Below are 16075 nucleotides of genomic sequence, written 5' to 3' on the forward strand. Positions count from 1 at the left end.
TTATCTGTCATATCTATGGAGAAGGGAACACTTTATGGCTAAACAAGAGATAGAGAACATTATGAAATGCAAAATGGATGATTTTGATTACATTAAATTGAAAAGTTTTTGCACAAATGAAGCCAATGCAACAAAGATTAGAAGGAAAGCAGAAAGCTGGGAAACAATTTTTACAGCCAGTGCCCCTGATAAAGGCCTCATTTCTAAAATATGTTGAATATATAAGAATACAAGTCATTCTCCAATTGATAAATGGTCAAAGGATATGAGCAAATAGTTTTCAGAGGAAGAGATTAAAGGTATCTATGGTCATATGAAAAAATGCTCCAGATCACTACTGATGAGAAAAATGCAAATCAAAACAACTCTGAGGTACCACATCACACCTATGACATTGGCTAACATTACGAAACAGGAAAATAAATGTTGGAGAAGAAGTGGGAAAATTGGAACACTAATGCATTGTTGGTGGAGTTGTGAACGGATTCAACAATTCTGGAGAGCAATTTGGAACTATGCCCAAAGGGAACGTCCTTTGACACAGCAATACCACTTCTAGGGCAGATGGGCAAAGACCCACATGTACAGAAATACTTACAGCAGCTCTTTTTGTGGTGGCAAAGAATTGGAAATTGAGGAGATGCCCATCAATTGGGGAATGGCTGAACAAGTTGTAGTATATAAATGTAATGGAATACTATTTGCTATAAGAAATGATAAACAGGTGGACTTCAGAAAAACCTGGAAAGACTGAGCTGATGCTGAGTGAAATGAGCAGAACCAGGAGAACATTGTACACAGTAACAGGTACATTGTGCGGTGCCTAATTTTGATAGACTTAGCTCTCCTCAGCAATGCAAGCATCTAAGACAGCTCCGAAAGACTCATGATGAAAAATGTCATCCACATCCAGAGAAAGAACTTTGGAGTCTGAATGCAGATGGAAGCAAACTATTTGCTCTCTTTTTCTTTTGTCGTTTTGTTTCTTCTTTCTCATGGTTCCTCCTGTTGATTGTAATTCTTCTTTAAATCATGACTAATGTGAAAATATGTTTAATATGAATGTATATGTAGAGCCTGTATCAGGTTGCACTCCATATTGGGGAGGAAGTAAGGGAGGAAGGGGAAAAAATTTAAAACTCAAAATCTTATGGAAGTGAATGTTGAAAGCTAAAAATAAATAATTTTTTTTAAAAAGAAGAAGAAAAGAGGAGAATTCATCTACCATCCTCCATGGTGCCGCCTCCCTGTCACTGGCTAGCTGAACTGTCATCAGCATCAAGACACCCAACAATGGCATGTTGTTGTCGCTGGTGTTGTTATTGTTCACTGCAACCCTCTTACATCAATGGATGATCGTTGAATTTATCACTCCCATATTACCAAAGTCACATTAGACCCTGTATTCTAAATGCTGCAATTAGATCATGTGATTCAGGCATTGCTCTAGGCTCTAGAGAAAACATAAACACCACCTTCCCTGATATTCACAATCATTGCTGGACTTCAAGTCCAGCCCTGTGGTTCTGACTTTCTTTTGGATCAATCAACGTTGCTATCCCTCTAGTTCTCTCAAGTCCTTTCCAACTTCCCTTTCTTGCAGTTCAGATGACTGTAACAATAACAACTACAACCACAACAACAAAACCCAGGTGGAGCTTTGTATGTCAATCAATCAATCGACAAACATTTGTGAAGCACTTGCAATGCGCTCGACACTGTGCTAAGTACCAAGGCTACAAAGAAGGTAAAAAAAACCACAGTGGTTCCCTCAAGGACCTCACAATCTAAGGAGGGAGGTAACATGTAAACAACTATGTACCTACAAGATATATTGTGTAAATGGAAGATAATCCCAGAGGAAAAGTCATTAACAGAGGAGAGATTGGGAGAGGCCTTTGGAACAAAGGGAGATTTTATTTGAGTGTTGAAGGAAGTCAGGGATGCCAGGAGACAGAGGTGAGAATGGCAATCATTATGGGCATAGGCAACAGTCAGTGAAAAGGAGACAAACATTTCTGTGATAATGACAAACCACATTCATAGTTAAAAGTGCTTTACATGCACTATTTCATTTTTTCCTGCAAGGCAGGTAGTATAATTCTTCTGGTGCCCACTTTATAGAGGAGGGAAGGGATGCTCTCAAAGGAGGGTTAAGTCGCAAAATCATACAACCATAAGAGATTCTGGAGGCCAACTTATACCTAACCAGGTATATCCCTTCTACCACACACCTGACAAGTGGTCAAACCCCATGCCTCTTGAAGGCTAAGCTGCTCAAGGCCACACTGCTAGCCTCTGGCTCTAAATATAGTGCTCTTTCCCCATCACCACCATGTGGAAGTGGCTGGAGTTTTGGTTTTAACTTAGAAAAAAAACAGAAAGACATAATGCAACAGACAACTCAACCCTTTTGATTTGCTGGAACTAGGCTGAAGGAAATAATGGAGAAGCGAGGGTGTTCTCTTTCCCTTCCTGCTATGCTGCTCTATTGAACTTATTTGCTGGGAGGTGTGCTGACAGATTAAATTTAAGATCTATATGACAAGGCAGCCCTGAGGGAGAGGCTTGATCTTCTCTCTAACTCATCCTTAGCACATTTGGACACCCCAGAAGAAATGCAACATACATCTGTTGACAACAGAGAAACTTTAGTGCCAAAAATTATGGCTTCACATAAGAAATCTTTGGTCTGTTTGGAGGCTCCATGAAGCCACTGTAGAGAACCCAGGTGACAAAGCAGGTATAAAACTGTGATTTATTCTGACAGCCCTATAGAGAGCTCAGAGAAAAAGCTGATAGCAAAATAAAAAGCTGACAAGTGACTGTGGATGCTGATTAGATTTTTTCATTTTTCCTTGAAATGATAAGAACGCCACCAGGTAAATCAAGCACAACTTTTAGAAGTCTACCATGAATCCTCTGCAAAATGGTAGCAATGGGCTGAACTTGTTTTGATGACTGATCCCAGCAATCCAGAATTACCCAATGGAAGGCTGAACACTTTGGTTTTCCAAAAAGTGGAAAACTGGGCACAGAAAATGAATAGGAAATGATTTTCCCAATAGGGCACTGAGAAAGCTAATGGTAGTTTAGGCTTAATGTTTAGGGCTTCCTTTTTCAATCTAGATTAAAATTCAGTAATCTCTTTAATTCTTTATTAAAGTGGTGCTGAGCAATTCCTATAGATGCCTTTGGGATCAGGAGAGGAAGAAATCAGAGAGGGGAACTACAGGAATTGAATTGTTGTTGGATTTGTTCTTCATTCTTGAAGAGGACCATCACATCAGGGAAATGATGACATGACTTGCAGTTGACTTGGATTTGAGTGAGGGAGGGCTGTGCAAGGTCACCAGCCTCACTTTCTCCTCCAGGACCATAAGGGTCCAGTGGCCAGATATTCATCAAGATGACTACAGATGGCTCAGGATGCAAAGGAAATAAGGAAGAATGAAAGAGGGAGAACAAAGAGAGACAGAGATAGAGTCAGAGAGAGGGAGAGAGAAACAGAGAAAAAGAGATAATGAGAGAAAGAGAAAGAAAGAAAAAGAGAAACTGAGAGAAAGAAAAAAGAGAAAGAGAGAAAGAAAAAGACAAAGATAATGAGAGAAAAAGAGAGAAAGCGGGGAAATATAAAGTGGCAATATCAACCGTATCACTGCGGCTTGATTCAGGGGTGCTAGTATGGTGGAAAAGCATGAGAAAATTTAAAAGTAGGATTTTGACTATGTTAATTTTCTAAGGAAATGTCCAACTTGGGACTGCAATGCTGGGACTATCTAAGGGCTAGGATGGCAGCTAAAAGAGGATTTCTTTAACACATTTTGCATAAGCTCTGTAAAGTGATAGCGTGGGAAACCTCTTTAAAAGCCTGGACTTTTTAGAGCAGAATGCCAAGGCAGTTCGTGAGTTTCCTATCACTGAATGTCTTTAAGTAATAGCTGGATAACTACTTGCTAGGAACGGTAGAGGGAACTTGATGCTTCTAGGAGACTTTGGCTTCAGGGGCTGTCAGATTCTCTGACAAGAGGAAGGAGGGCTAGGGAGAACCCAGAATGTGCTCATGGAGATCAAAAGCTTAGCTCATAGGAATTTATCAGAGAACTGTGTACCTAGAATAGAGGCAAATCTAGAAAAGAAAATTTATGTAGGTAGAGTTCAGGGGATGTCGAAATATTGGGGCTACTTCAGATCTCTGTGAAGAGAATAGTTTCAGCCTGAAGGGAAGCAAGCCTCCCTGGAGCTCAAATAGGGAAGGACTTTGCTACTTCAGGGCCCAATCTATCTGCGAGAGACAGACCAGCCTTAGTGGAAATTGGGTAACTAATGAGAAAGGACAATGACTCTAAAAAGTCAGGAATAATGAAATTGGAAGAGAGTAAAAACAGAAACTACTTATTAGAGACTGATTGATGATTTAAGCTGATGACAAAAGACTTTTCTCCGAAAATTTAACAGGAATGTCAATTGATCTCACCCAAGACAGAGCCTATGACAGAGCCCTGAAGTTGTCTTTCCCCCAGGTTGCAGTGACCACACAAAAGTAGTGTTGATTAATCGAGGGTTATCAACCCAGAGAGAGATCCCTGAAGTGGCATGTCTGAGGGGCTGCGGCCAAAAAGATACTTTGATTCTTAGTCTTAATACTCTTACAGGCTGCCATTACAAGGAGCTATGCAAGAATATATCAGGGAAATGTATAACCAGAAAAAGCAATGGGCTGATCTGTGACAAGAGCAACGGACAATTGATAAAATGAGACAGCATGGCATAATGGAAGGGAGTCCTGGTTTTGAAGTCACAGTAACTAGGTTCAAACCTTTGCTCGGCCGCCTACTATCTATATCACTCTAAGCAAGTCACTTGAAAACTCTCTGGGCCTCAGTTTCTTCAAATGAAGGGTTGGACTGGATGACCTTCCTTCTAGCTCCAAATTTGTAATCTTACGACAACCCACAAGCTCCATTAATATCTATGCAAGGTCAAGAGAACAAAGGACCTCTGTACAGTGGGTAGATTCCCTGGGGTAGGGAGGGGATTTATGGGTAGATGTGGACAAAAGTTGCATAGGACGAGCAAGTATGGACAGATTGTGGTTTACATCATTGGGAAGAGGACCCACTTTCATGAGATCACAAATTCACTGGGGTACAAGTATATAATAATAATTTAGCTCACCAGGGGCTAGTCCCTATTTATTAATGAAGGCAAAGGGTTGGCAATCCCACATTTAACCTGGGGGCCATGTACTCCACTCAATATCAAAGGATGCCCAAGGGGAAATGTCATTCTCTGGGCATTCTCTCTGTCCATCCTCCATATCTGGAATGCTCTCCCTCCACTGCTTCCTTGAAAGCAGTGACTGTCTTTTGCTTCTTTTTTAAAAAAGAAGCACCTTTTCCAGTGCTTACAACAGTGCCTGGCATATAAGTAGGCATTTATTGATTGATTGGTTCTCAGCCCCACCCTTCAACCCTTTTTCATCAGTTGTGTTCAACTCTTCATGACCCATTTGGGGTTTTTGTGACAAAAATACTGGAGTGGTTTGCCATTTTCTTCTCCAGCTCATTTTACAGATGAAACTAAGGCAAACATGGTTAAGTGACTTGTCCAGGGTCACACAACTAGTAAGTGTCTGAGGCCATATTTGAACTTAGTAAGACTCATCTTTCTGACTCCAGGTCCTGCATTCTATCCACTGTGCAATCTAGACTCTACCCTCTTCCATTTGTGCTAGATTTTAATATATGCTAATCATAGAAACATGGCATGATGGAGCCAGCCACAAAGGCATAGTTTAATTATAAACAGTCTTTACTCATGACCTTAGAGGCAAAAGGAATATACCAAATATAATTAAACAACAATTGTACAGGAATTGTGTCTATGGCAACGCTCAGACTCAGACCACCTTTAACTAATCTATGGGCATATACCAAAGCCAGGTATAGACAAAGACAAAGTTTGGATGCTCAGACTCAGTCATTTCCACTGGGAGCTACTGAAGCTTCTCCATTTGCTTTTATACTCATGGTATCCCAGGCAGTGGGAAACTCATGAACTCAGTGAGCCATCAATGCTGCTGCTTTTTCATTCACTGTTCTCTTTACAGAAATCTCTAATCTTCCTATACATGGAGTCAGGGAGACCTGAATACAAATCCAGCCCCAGATAAGTAGTAGTTGTATGACCCTGGGCAAATCACTTAACCGCTGTCTGCCTCAGTTTCTTTATCTGAAAAATGGGAATGACAATAGCAAATACTTCCCAGGGTTGTTGTGTGGATAAATTAAGATGATATTTCTAAAGAGCACTGAAAATCTTAATTATGCTATATAAATGCTGGCTGTTATTATTAGCTATTATTTTAAGTAGACCTATTCATCAGTTGAGCTGTATAGTGTTCCAATTTCTCTCTGAGGCATGTTCATCACTAGTAAAGCAGTGGAGGTAGATACAGGCCCAGAGAACTTTTCCCTAGAACTCTGACTCTCCAATGTCCACTTGGCAATATCTTATGTCATTTCCAACCTCTTTGGCACACAGGATTGTCAGTTCTTTTCATATTGCCTTCACTTTATGGGTAGGGCTGACCCAAGACCCAGGGCCTAGTTAATATAGACATCACCCTTGCTACACTAGGATAGTAGCCCAAATCACAGAGATTACATGGATAGACCCCACATTTAGAGTTTTATGTCTGAGAACCACATTTTGAAAGAACATTGACAATACAGATCTAGAAAGATGGAAGTTTCAAAAAGGCTAGTTTACACCTGAGGTATGGAAAATCTTGCTGACAATGAAAATCATTCTGTTGTTATATGTCCTTCATTCTTGAAAAGGATCAATGACATCATTAGGATAATGTCTTGACTTGAGTATAAATTGGTTATGAGTAGGGCAGAGCTATGCAAAGTCATCAGCCTCACTCTCTCCTCCAGAGTCATTGAGGTTGAATGGCTAGACAAAGTCAAGATGACCAGCAATGGTCCAGGATGCAGTAGGTGACTTTGGCCTTTCTAAAGTAAGGTCTTTTCCCTGTTTCAGTACGTCTGAGGCCATGCCCATTCAATGACTGAGGGCTGGGTAAGAGTTGAGACAAAAGACAAAAGAGGGCTCAATTTACCATCACAAAGATATCAATCTGGGAGGGAAAGACCCTCAGAGTTTCTGGACAGAACAGAAAACAATTGCCAAAAACACTTTCCAAGAGATGAAAATCTAAACAATGAGTCATAGAGCCAGAGCAGAATAGGCTTCCTCAGGAGATAGTAGGTTCCACCTCACTAGGGGTCTTCAAATACAGGCTGTATGGTTACTTGCTGTGTAAATTGCCAGAGGAAGTTCTGCTCACGAACAGAATGAACTAGATGTCTGCTGAGGTCCTTCCTAATTGTGAGAGTCTAGAACTCTTTGAGTGATGCCAGAGTGATGAGGGGACTACAAACTATGTCATGCAAAGACCAGCTGGACAAATTTGGTGCTGTTTAGCCTGGGGAAGAAATGGTAGCAGTCTTTAAGTATTTCAACAATTGTCATTAGACTGGCGTACAAGTTCCAAGGAGTTAGACTTTGACTCAACATAAAAGGGGCAGCTAGGTGACACAGTGGATAGAACACTGGGCCTGGAATCTGAAAGACTCATGTTCATGAGTTCAAATACAGCCTCAGACACGTACTAGCTGTGTGACCCTGGATGTCACTTAACTCTGTCTCAGCTCCTCATCTGAAGGGCAGCTAGACGGAGCAGTAGATAGAGTACCGAGCCTGAAGTCAGGAAGACCTGAGTTCAAATGTGACCTCAGACACTTACTAGGAGTGTGACTCTGGGCAAGTCACATTAACCCTGTTTGCTTTAGTTTCATCATCTGTAAAAGGAACTGGAGAAGGAAATGACACAGAAAATCCCAAGAAAACCCCAAATGGGGTCACAAAGAGTTGGACACAACTGAAACAACTGAACAATAACAAGGAAGAACTTTCTAACTATTAGAGATGTCCCCAAAATGGAATAGATGCCTTGGTAGGTAGTGAGCTGCTCATCACTTGGATGTCTTTAAGTGGGGGCTAGCTGGCTACTTGCTGATATTTGGGGAATTTGTTGAAAAAAAAGGGGGGTATATGCTTTGAGTGGGTGGAGGGATAGATGTTTCAGGGATAGAATTCTGGAACTTTACAATTCCTACTATTCTACAAGAATTACTTTCCCTACCCCTTAGAAAGTACTTCCTTTCAGATAAACTTTTACATCTGAAAACAAAACAAAAAAAATGAAACTGTTTTATGTCTGAAAACAAGGATAGTAGTTGGGGTAGCTCTGGTTAAAAACTAATTTTTAAAAGCTAAATTCCAATACACAGGGCTTTCTTTTCTTTTTCATCAAACTATTTTCTTCAACTCTTCCCCCTGTGGCACCCGAGCCTCTTAAACTCTCTTTCATCAGCAGAAGAGATGGGGATAGAAAATGCATTATATTTTCATTCTATATTGAATGAATTGACCAGAATAGGAGAACGGAGACCTGGACCTTTCTTCAAAAGCAACTATTACCGAGAGGAAGATGAGTTATCAGAGGAAGTGCAGAGTCATCTCCAAGGACCCTAACGTGGTCGAAATCTGGGAATGATTTATAATCCAGTATCATCTTGTTGTAAAGAATCACATCCCCTACAGAAGGATCAAGGGATTTTGATGCAGGCTTTAGTGTTATAGATGCTCTATAAAAGTGCAAATGATACAAGATGTCAGAAGGAGAAGGAAATGCAAGCATTTTCTATCTGGCTCTCCCCAAAAAGTTGTCCTGGGAGAGAAGCCAAGAAATCCCAGAAGTAAAGTATCCTAAAACTCCGACTTGAGAATCCTGAGTGATCTCGGGGCTGGCAATTAGGAACTGCTTGATCCATATTACTAGCTTAAAAGAATCATTAGCTAGTGTGTTATGCTTGATAATAGAAAGTGTTGTTGGGGAGATCTGAGACCTCATTGATGTGGGTATTACTCTCTAACACAGAGAACACCATACAACCAGACTTCATCCTGTGATAATCTCTTGTCTATTTGAGGAAAGGGAGGAATCTGGTTTTTGGATCTGAGATTTCATTGATGTAGGGAATACCTGATGAGGAAATTCCTTCCACTACTGGCAGACTGGAAACTGCTTCGAAACTTAGAGAGGCTGAGGAGCACAAAAGGCTTTCTTAAGTACCTACCCTACTGTGCCAAGCACTGGAGATGCAAAGAAAGACAATCACAATCTAATGGGCATGATAGCAGGCAAACCACTATATGCAAACAAGTTATAGACAGGATAAATTAAGACACAATCAACAAAGAGAAAGCACTAGCATTGAGAGGAATTGGGAAAGGCTTCTTACAGAAGGTGGGATTTTAGCTGGGACCTAAAGGAGTCCAAGGAGGGTAAGAGGTAGAGAGAAAAAGTGAGAAAATTCCAAGTATGGGGGTTGTTTTTGTTGTTCAGTCCTTTTAGTCTTGTCTGACTCTTTGTGACCCCATTTGGGGTTTTCCTGGAAGAGATACTAGAGTAGTTCACCATTTCCTCCTCCAGCTTATTTTACAGATGAGGAAACTGAGGCAAACAGGGTTAAATAACTTGCCTAGGGTCACACAGCTAGTTCATGTCTGAGGTCAGGTTTGAATTCATGAAGATGAATCTTCCTGATTACAAGCCCAGTGCTCTATCCATGTGGCACCTAGCTGCCCCATGCACAGTCAGGAGTTGGACTATCTTTTTTAAGGACCAGCAAGGATTGTAGAGTGTGTGAAGGGGAGTAAAGTATAAGAAGACTGGAAAGGTAGGAAGGGCCCAGGTTATGAAGGGCTTTGCATACCAACAAAGGATTTTATATTTCATATGGTCAGTATGCATCAGGGGTAGGACTTGAGGCAACAGTTATCCATCTACTATGTCACACTGCCTTCCTATTCTTGTCTATGTCCTCCTATAGATCCTCTAAAGGGCATCTACCAACATGTTGGGGAGTCTTCCAGCTCTGCTGACATTGTGTGGATGCAAATGGAGCAAATACCCACTGGTGGTCCCTCACTCCTGCTGCAAAATCAGCCCACCTTCTTTTTTCAGTCAGTCCTATCCCCGATGCTCCCCTTCATGCCCTCCTCCTGTCTGTCCTCCACTGGTCTATGTTTCAGCCGACTTTGCCTTTTTCATGACCTGAAACTTAATTCTTCAGAGACTATGTCATTTCATGATTCCCAGGCACACAACATCACAGGAAGAACACTGATAAAATTATGGGCCTTTGTTTCAGAGAAAAGCTTTGGATCATTAAAAGCGCTGCACAATTTCACAAAGGCAACTCAGCCCACTCTCCTCCTTCTATTGAATTCTAGGCCCAATTCATTATCCATTTGTAATGTCTGTCCAAAGTATATGTACTGGCATGCCAGCACTGAGGGTTTCCCATCACAGTTCAGACAATAGGTGAATGAAGAATCCCATTGTCTGGACTATGAGGGGAAACCCCCCAAGTGCTGGCACATCAGTACATTTAGTGTGGATTCTTGGGCCACTGTTTGATATATATATGTATATATATATATAAAAACACACACATACAAACACACTTCTATGGGGGGGAGCAATTGGAATTGAGTGACTTGTTTAGAGTCATACTGCTAGTAAGTATCTGAGGTCACATTTGAACTCAGGTCTTCCTGACTCCAGCGCCAGTGCTCTATCCACTGTACCTCCTAGCTGCCCCATGGGCAAGACTCTTTTGAAGGATTATGGATCTCATTTAGGAAGCTCTGTGGTGTTTGGCCTTGATATAATGAGCACAATGTCATCCCCACAGAAAGAAATGTTATTACTCCAAAGCAGAAAATGTTCTACTTCCCAGAAATGAGAGGGGAGATAAATTCTGTTCAAAGAAAGGGTAAAAGCACTATTTGGGAATTTAAGAAGTACTGAGATTTTCAGGTTGATTATTCTGGTCATCTGTTCTCTGAGCATGATGAAGTCACTCACTTGATATGAGCTGGAAATTTCAGAATAACAGAATTTGTGTTTTCCAACTTGTGGATTTCATCTGTGCTCAACCCTACATGGATTTCAGCGACCTCACTCATTTAAATATCACAAAATAAAGATTTCAGTTTTCTACAGATTTTCAAGAACGCAAAGAGATTGCGTGGTACAATCTGTGAACTAATTTTGGTCAGGTTAATGAGCCCCATTAAAAGAAAAGAAGAGAGAGAGAGAGAGAGAGAGAGAGAGAGAGAGAGAGAGAGAGAGAGAGAGACGCATCCAGGATCTATCACCCAGTAGTTGCCTTTTTGCAGGAGGTAAAAGGGCTCATGAGCAATGCTGAGGTTTTGTATCAAGCAGCATGGTTGACATATCTGTCCACCCTGATGCTTGGGAGAAGAAAAACAGTGGGAGTTACACAGCTGAAAAAATGTTCTCATCATGTTATTCTTCCCCCTCCTCCCCAAAGCAATAAATAGCCTGTAAAGATCAATGGTGGGCCGAGCCTGATGCTGGTGATCTGAGCTGGCATCTACTCATACGGGGGAATTTCTCCCTGAGAGCTGTTGTTGGCCTTCACAAGTGGAATGCTCACAGCCAAGGTTCCTTTGAAGCAAGGACCTTCCTTCCCACAGTGCTGTGAGTTCCACCTTGTGTAGGACAGTGTTTCTCCTTTGGAATCTGGCCCATTTGGGTCTGGAGACCAATGCCTTGACTGTGTGTTTCCTAGGAGAATAAGAGACCTTGGTAAGGAACATGTTTTTCTGTTTCTGTCTTCAGGGGGAAATTATCCCCTGGCAGTCAGATTAAAAGGGATAATTATAATTCATAAGACCTGGCCCTGAACTAAGCTAATTTGACTTCTGTCTAAGAGTATAGCTGTAGGGTGGGCACTTGCTATTATACTTTATCAGCACTGTACCAGGGAAGGGAGTCTCTTATAGTCTGGAATTTAGAATAATTTATTACATAAAGAAAAGTTGGTGATTACCATTATACAAGTATGGTTCTCATTGCAAAAAACAAAACAAAACAAAAAATACCCAAGGAAAAACCTGTAAAGCATTCCCAACGGCAGGTAAAAGGTGAGCGAGACAGATGATTAGCTGCTCCTACTTCAAAGCTTTAAATTCAAAGGTCATTCCAGAAGTATATCCCATTTGCCACACTAGTTCAGACCCATGGTCTCTCTGGTCTCATAGATACTCTTTGACAGAAACATTCGATCTGTGCTGTGGGATGCCACTGGTGGGAAGCCATGGTTCTTGGGATTTCACAGAACTAGAAGGAGTCCTGGAGATTATCTTTACTCTCTCTCACACCTCACATCATATCAAATCTTATTAATTCTAACCCTGCAATGTATCTCACACCTGCCTCTTTATTTCCACTCATACTCCAACCATCCTAGCTCAGGAACTCATCACCACTCTCTTGGACCATTACAACAATAACTTGCCAAGGCCTGCCCTCACTGTCTCCACTCTCCAATTCATCATCCAGTGGAAATTCCAAAGTTGTAATCATGTCACTACCTCCCTCAAAAAGCTTCAGTGGCTCTCTCTTGCTTCTAGGATAAAATCAAAAGTCCTCTGGTTGCCATTTAAAGCCCTTCACAAGCTGCCTCTTACCTACCTTTCCAGGTTTATTGAATATTACTCTCCTTCATGAAATTAACATTCTAGCCAGATGTGCCTGCTTGCTGTTACTCATACTCAACCTTTCATCTTCTGCCTCTGTCCCTGAACAGGCTATTCCCGCCACCCAGTCTCAGGCAGGTCCTCCTTCCTGGAGGGTTCTTCTTTTTCACCTCCACTTTATATTATTCCTTGCTGTTGTTGAGTTGTTTCAGTCACGTCTGACACTCTGTGACCCCATTTGGCGTTTTCTTGACATAGGTTCTAGAGCGGTTTGCCATTTCCTTCTCCAGTTCATTTTACAGATGAAGAAACTGAAGCAAACAGGGTTAAGTGACTTGCTCAGGGTCACATAGCTAGTAAGTGTCTGAGGCCAGATTTGAACTCAGGAAGAGGAGTCTTCCTGACACCAGGCCTGGTGCTCTGTGCACTGTGGTGCCACCTAACTGCTCTTGTATAAAGTGTAAATGGAAGGTAATGTCAGAGAGAAGACACTAGCAGAAGGGAGGGGCTATTTTCTTTTTCACTTGAATCGCCAGCACCTGACTCAGTTCCTAGAGCATTAGAATTATTTAATACTTTCTAAAAATGATCTAGTTCAGAATCCTTATTTTACATATGATGAAACTGAAGTTCATAGAAGTTTTATGCCTTGTACAAGGTCACATTAGTGATGTAGCAGGACCAGGATTTGAACCCAGGGCTTCTGACTCCAAATCCAGTATCTTTTCCACTTTACTCAACTGCTGGTCTCCCTAAGTTCAATATAGAAAACTGTCCATACATTGAATCCCTGCTTTATACATGTGGAAGCAAGGGGGGGGGGTGGGAAGTAGGGCTTGAGACCCTCCCACCTCTTGCACAAGCTGTTTTTTCAGACTATCCTAGCTTTTTCCTGGGTATTTTTATTTCATTCCACCAGTTGTTTAAAACAGAGGTGTCAAACACATGCCTGCATTATTCCCAAGTGCAGCAAGGAACTAGATTAAGATATAATTGGGAAATATTTGACAAAATCAATAAAAAATATGATAAAACATAGATAATGCTAATATGTGGTTTTCCAAGTCAATATGTGCCCACAGTGTCTCCCATTTCTATTTGAGTTTGACATCACTACTTTAAAGCATGACCAAATATCACTTTTTGGGATTACCTTTCAATGTTGGGAGAAGCAAAACGATGGAGAGGAACCATCCTTATTCTTTCCTCTGCCACACACCCATAACTAAGGCCCTTAGGTAAGGAAAGGGTATAAGACTATCCAGATGTCAGTGAGATGCGTCAGACCACACAGAGTGGGAAGCAGATGGGACTGTGACTTGGGTCCATTGAGAGTCACACTCTAGAAAAGCAAAGGAAGAGAGGGCCTGAGGCAGGGAGCATTCAAATAGGGCAGGGCTAGTGAAAAGAAAACACTCCCCTCATCTTGTCTGGGACTTTAGAAGTCAGACGTTCTATGTTGGTGCAACTCTCACCTGAGGTCAAAAGATGAGGAAGAATCCTAGATTACTGGGTTGTACACAAGTAATACCATCCAAAAGGAGAGGAAAGAGACATAGTTTAATAGAACCAGTATGAGATTTGGAGTCAGAGGGCTAGGGGTCAGTTCCTATCTCTGATGCTTGGGTAAACCACTCCATCTTTATGAGACTCAGTCTCTTCATCTCTGAAATGGGAAGATGGTTGTATTAAATGATCTCTAAGTTTCTTTCCGGCTCTAATTCTTATCCTCCTATGCTCTTACAATGTAAAAATGGGGGAACAGAAAATGATTTGGGGGTTTGGTTAAAAACACAAAAAAGTCTTCTCTGTTTTTTTTTTTAACATAGTAAGGATCAGCCCTTCAGGACTCAACATGATGATGATGAAGATGAAGATGAAGATGATAAAGTCATCTTGAAGCTACAGCACAATCCACTCCTGAGAAGAAGAATTCTGCATGACTCAGAAGAGGAAGACATTCCAACATCAATCACCCATTATATTAAAAAAATCATAATAAACCCTGCAATCCCCATGAAATGCTAGTAAGACTTGTAGGCTGTGATTTTCTTGTAATGTAGGAACAGAAGAGGAAATGTTCTTAGGATAATTTACTGTTGCTTGAGAATGATAAATTAACAGGCTCCTTGCTATTTTGCATTTCTCTCTAATGAAAAACCCTGCCAGGGTCACGGACAAGGTGGCTGCGATACAAGTTGTGTTAGATAGAGGAATTCTGGTTGCCAGGGAGCAAACATGGCAGTGGACGCTGCTGAGCAATAGTGTATATATATATGCCAATATCCCAGAACACATTTTCTGTTTACAAAGCAGCCTCCATATTGTTTCAGACAGGGCTTACATGCATCATGAGAGAAGGGGGGAAAATAGAAGCTTGGTATTGCCAATGTTTTCTTCAGTTCTAGAAGGGGCAGATTTCTCCCCAACAGAACTAATTTAAAAAAAAGAAATGAGATATATAAGATCCAATGAGATTTCTGCTAATGCAAGCTTCTTATAATATTGCCATGTAATTAGTGGCTTATCTAAGGATGGGGATTGAGGGTGGGAAGGGGTGGGGTGGGAGGGAGGTGTGTAGCAGTGTGACCTTGGACAAGATTCCTCACTCTTTAAACCTTAGCTTTGGATCTACCCACCTTCTAGCACCAATATTCTGATTCTAAGGCCAGGGATATTGCCTGGGACAATCAGAAGTAGTTCTTTCCACCTTACTATGAGAAAAGAACTTGCTGGCATGCTGAATAGAGAGAGGAGAAGGAAGGCACTCTTCACATAGCCCTACTTGAACTCAACTCCTCAAGCTGGGTGTTAGAGTTGTTACGATAACAATGGACAATGAGGACCCTAAGACATGTGAAATCCATTACTTGTAACTGGCTCTGTCATATTTTTGCCTGGAATTGGAATGTAGGAAGGGAGGTGGCCAGGTAATAATAAATGTTTTGATATAATCCTTAATTTTCTGTGTTTGGTATGATGGAGGGGAAGGGATGAGGAATGGGAGATTAAAATAACAAAATCACATCTCATTATTATCTGTGGTGTTAAGGGCCCTCTTGGTAAGCAGCCACAATCCCACCTGCCTTGCCCGTCTTCTGTGTTTCCTGCTTCCTTTTTGATAAGTGGGACTAATAACAATACTTGCAGAAGAAGTGTAATTATCATTGCAGAGGACTGATAGCTGAAGAATAGTAAATGAGGTATGATGAGGGGTAGATAAAAACATGTAAATTGTCCAAATAGGTCTCTCTGCTTTCCACAGGCTCAACACAATGGCTCTCCCTTGCTTCCTTGTACTCCCAGAGTACAGGTTCGCTGGACCTAGCTCTGGACCTAAGGAGAAGTAGGTTAGAGAGGAAAGAACAGGATGGGGGGAGGAGTTGGTTTTAAGTTTATAGGCTTAATTTCTTACAGGACTTATTGA

At 41.3% G+C, this 16075-nt stretch overlaps 1 protein-coding gene across 1 annotated transcript in view; it reads right to left on the minus strand.

Annotated features, from left to right (window-relative positions):
- Positions 1-11540: 11540 nt before the first annotated feature.
- Positions 11541-16075, minus strand: part of LOC118846835 (sushi domain-containing protein 4-like) — a 141909-nt gene continuing 137374 nt past the window's right edge. The window contains exon 3 of the mRNA XM_036755541.1: positions 11541-11734. Within this exon, the coding sequence (XP_036611436.1) occupies positions 11541-11734 (194 nt within the window). The remainder of the gene's footprint in view (positions 11735-16075) is intronic.

The sequence above is a fragment of the Trichosurus vulpecula genome, chromosome 4, assembly GCF_011100635.1.
Source record: "Trichosurus vulpecula isolate mTriVul1 chromosome 4, mTriVul1.pri, whole genome shotgun sequence".
Lineage (NCBI taxonomy): Eukaryota > Metazoa > Chordata > Mammalia > Diprotodontia > Phalangeridae > Trichosurus > Trichosurus vulpecula.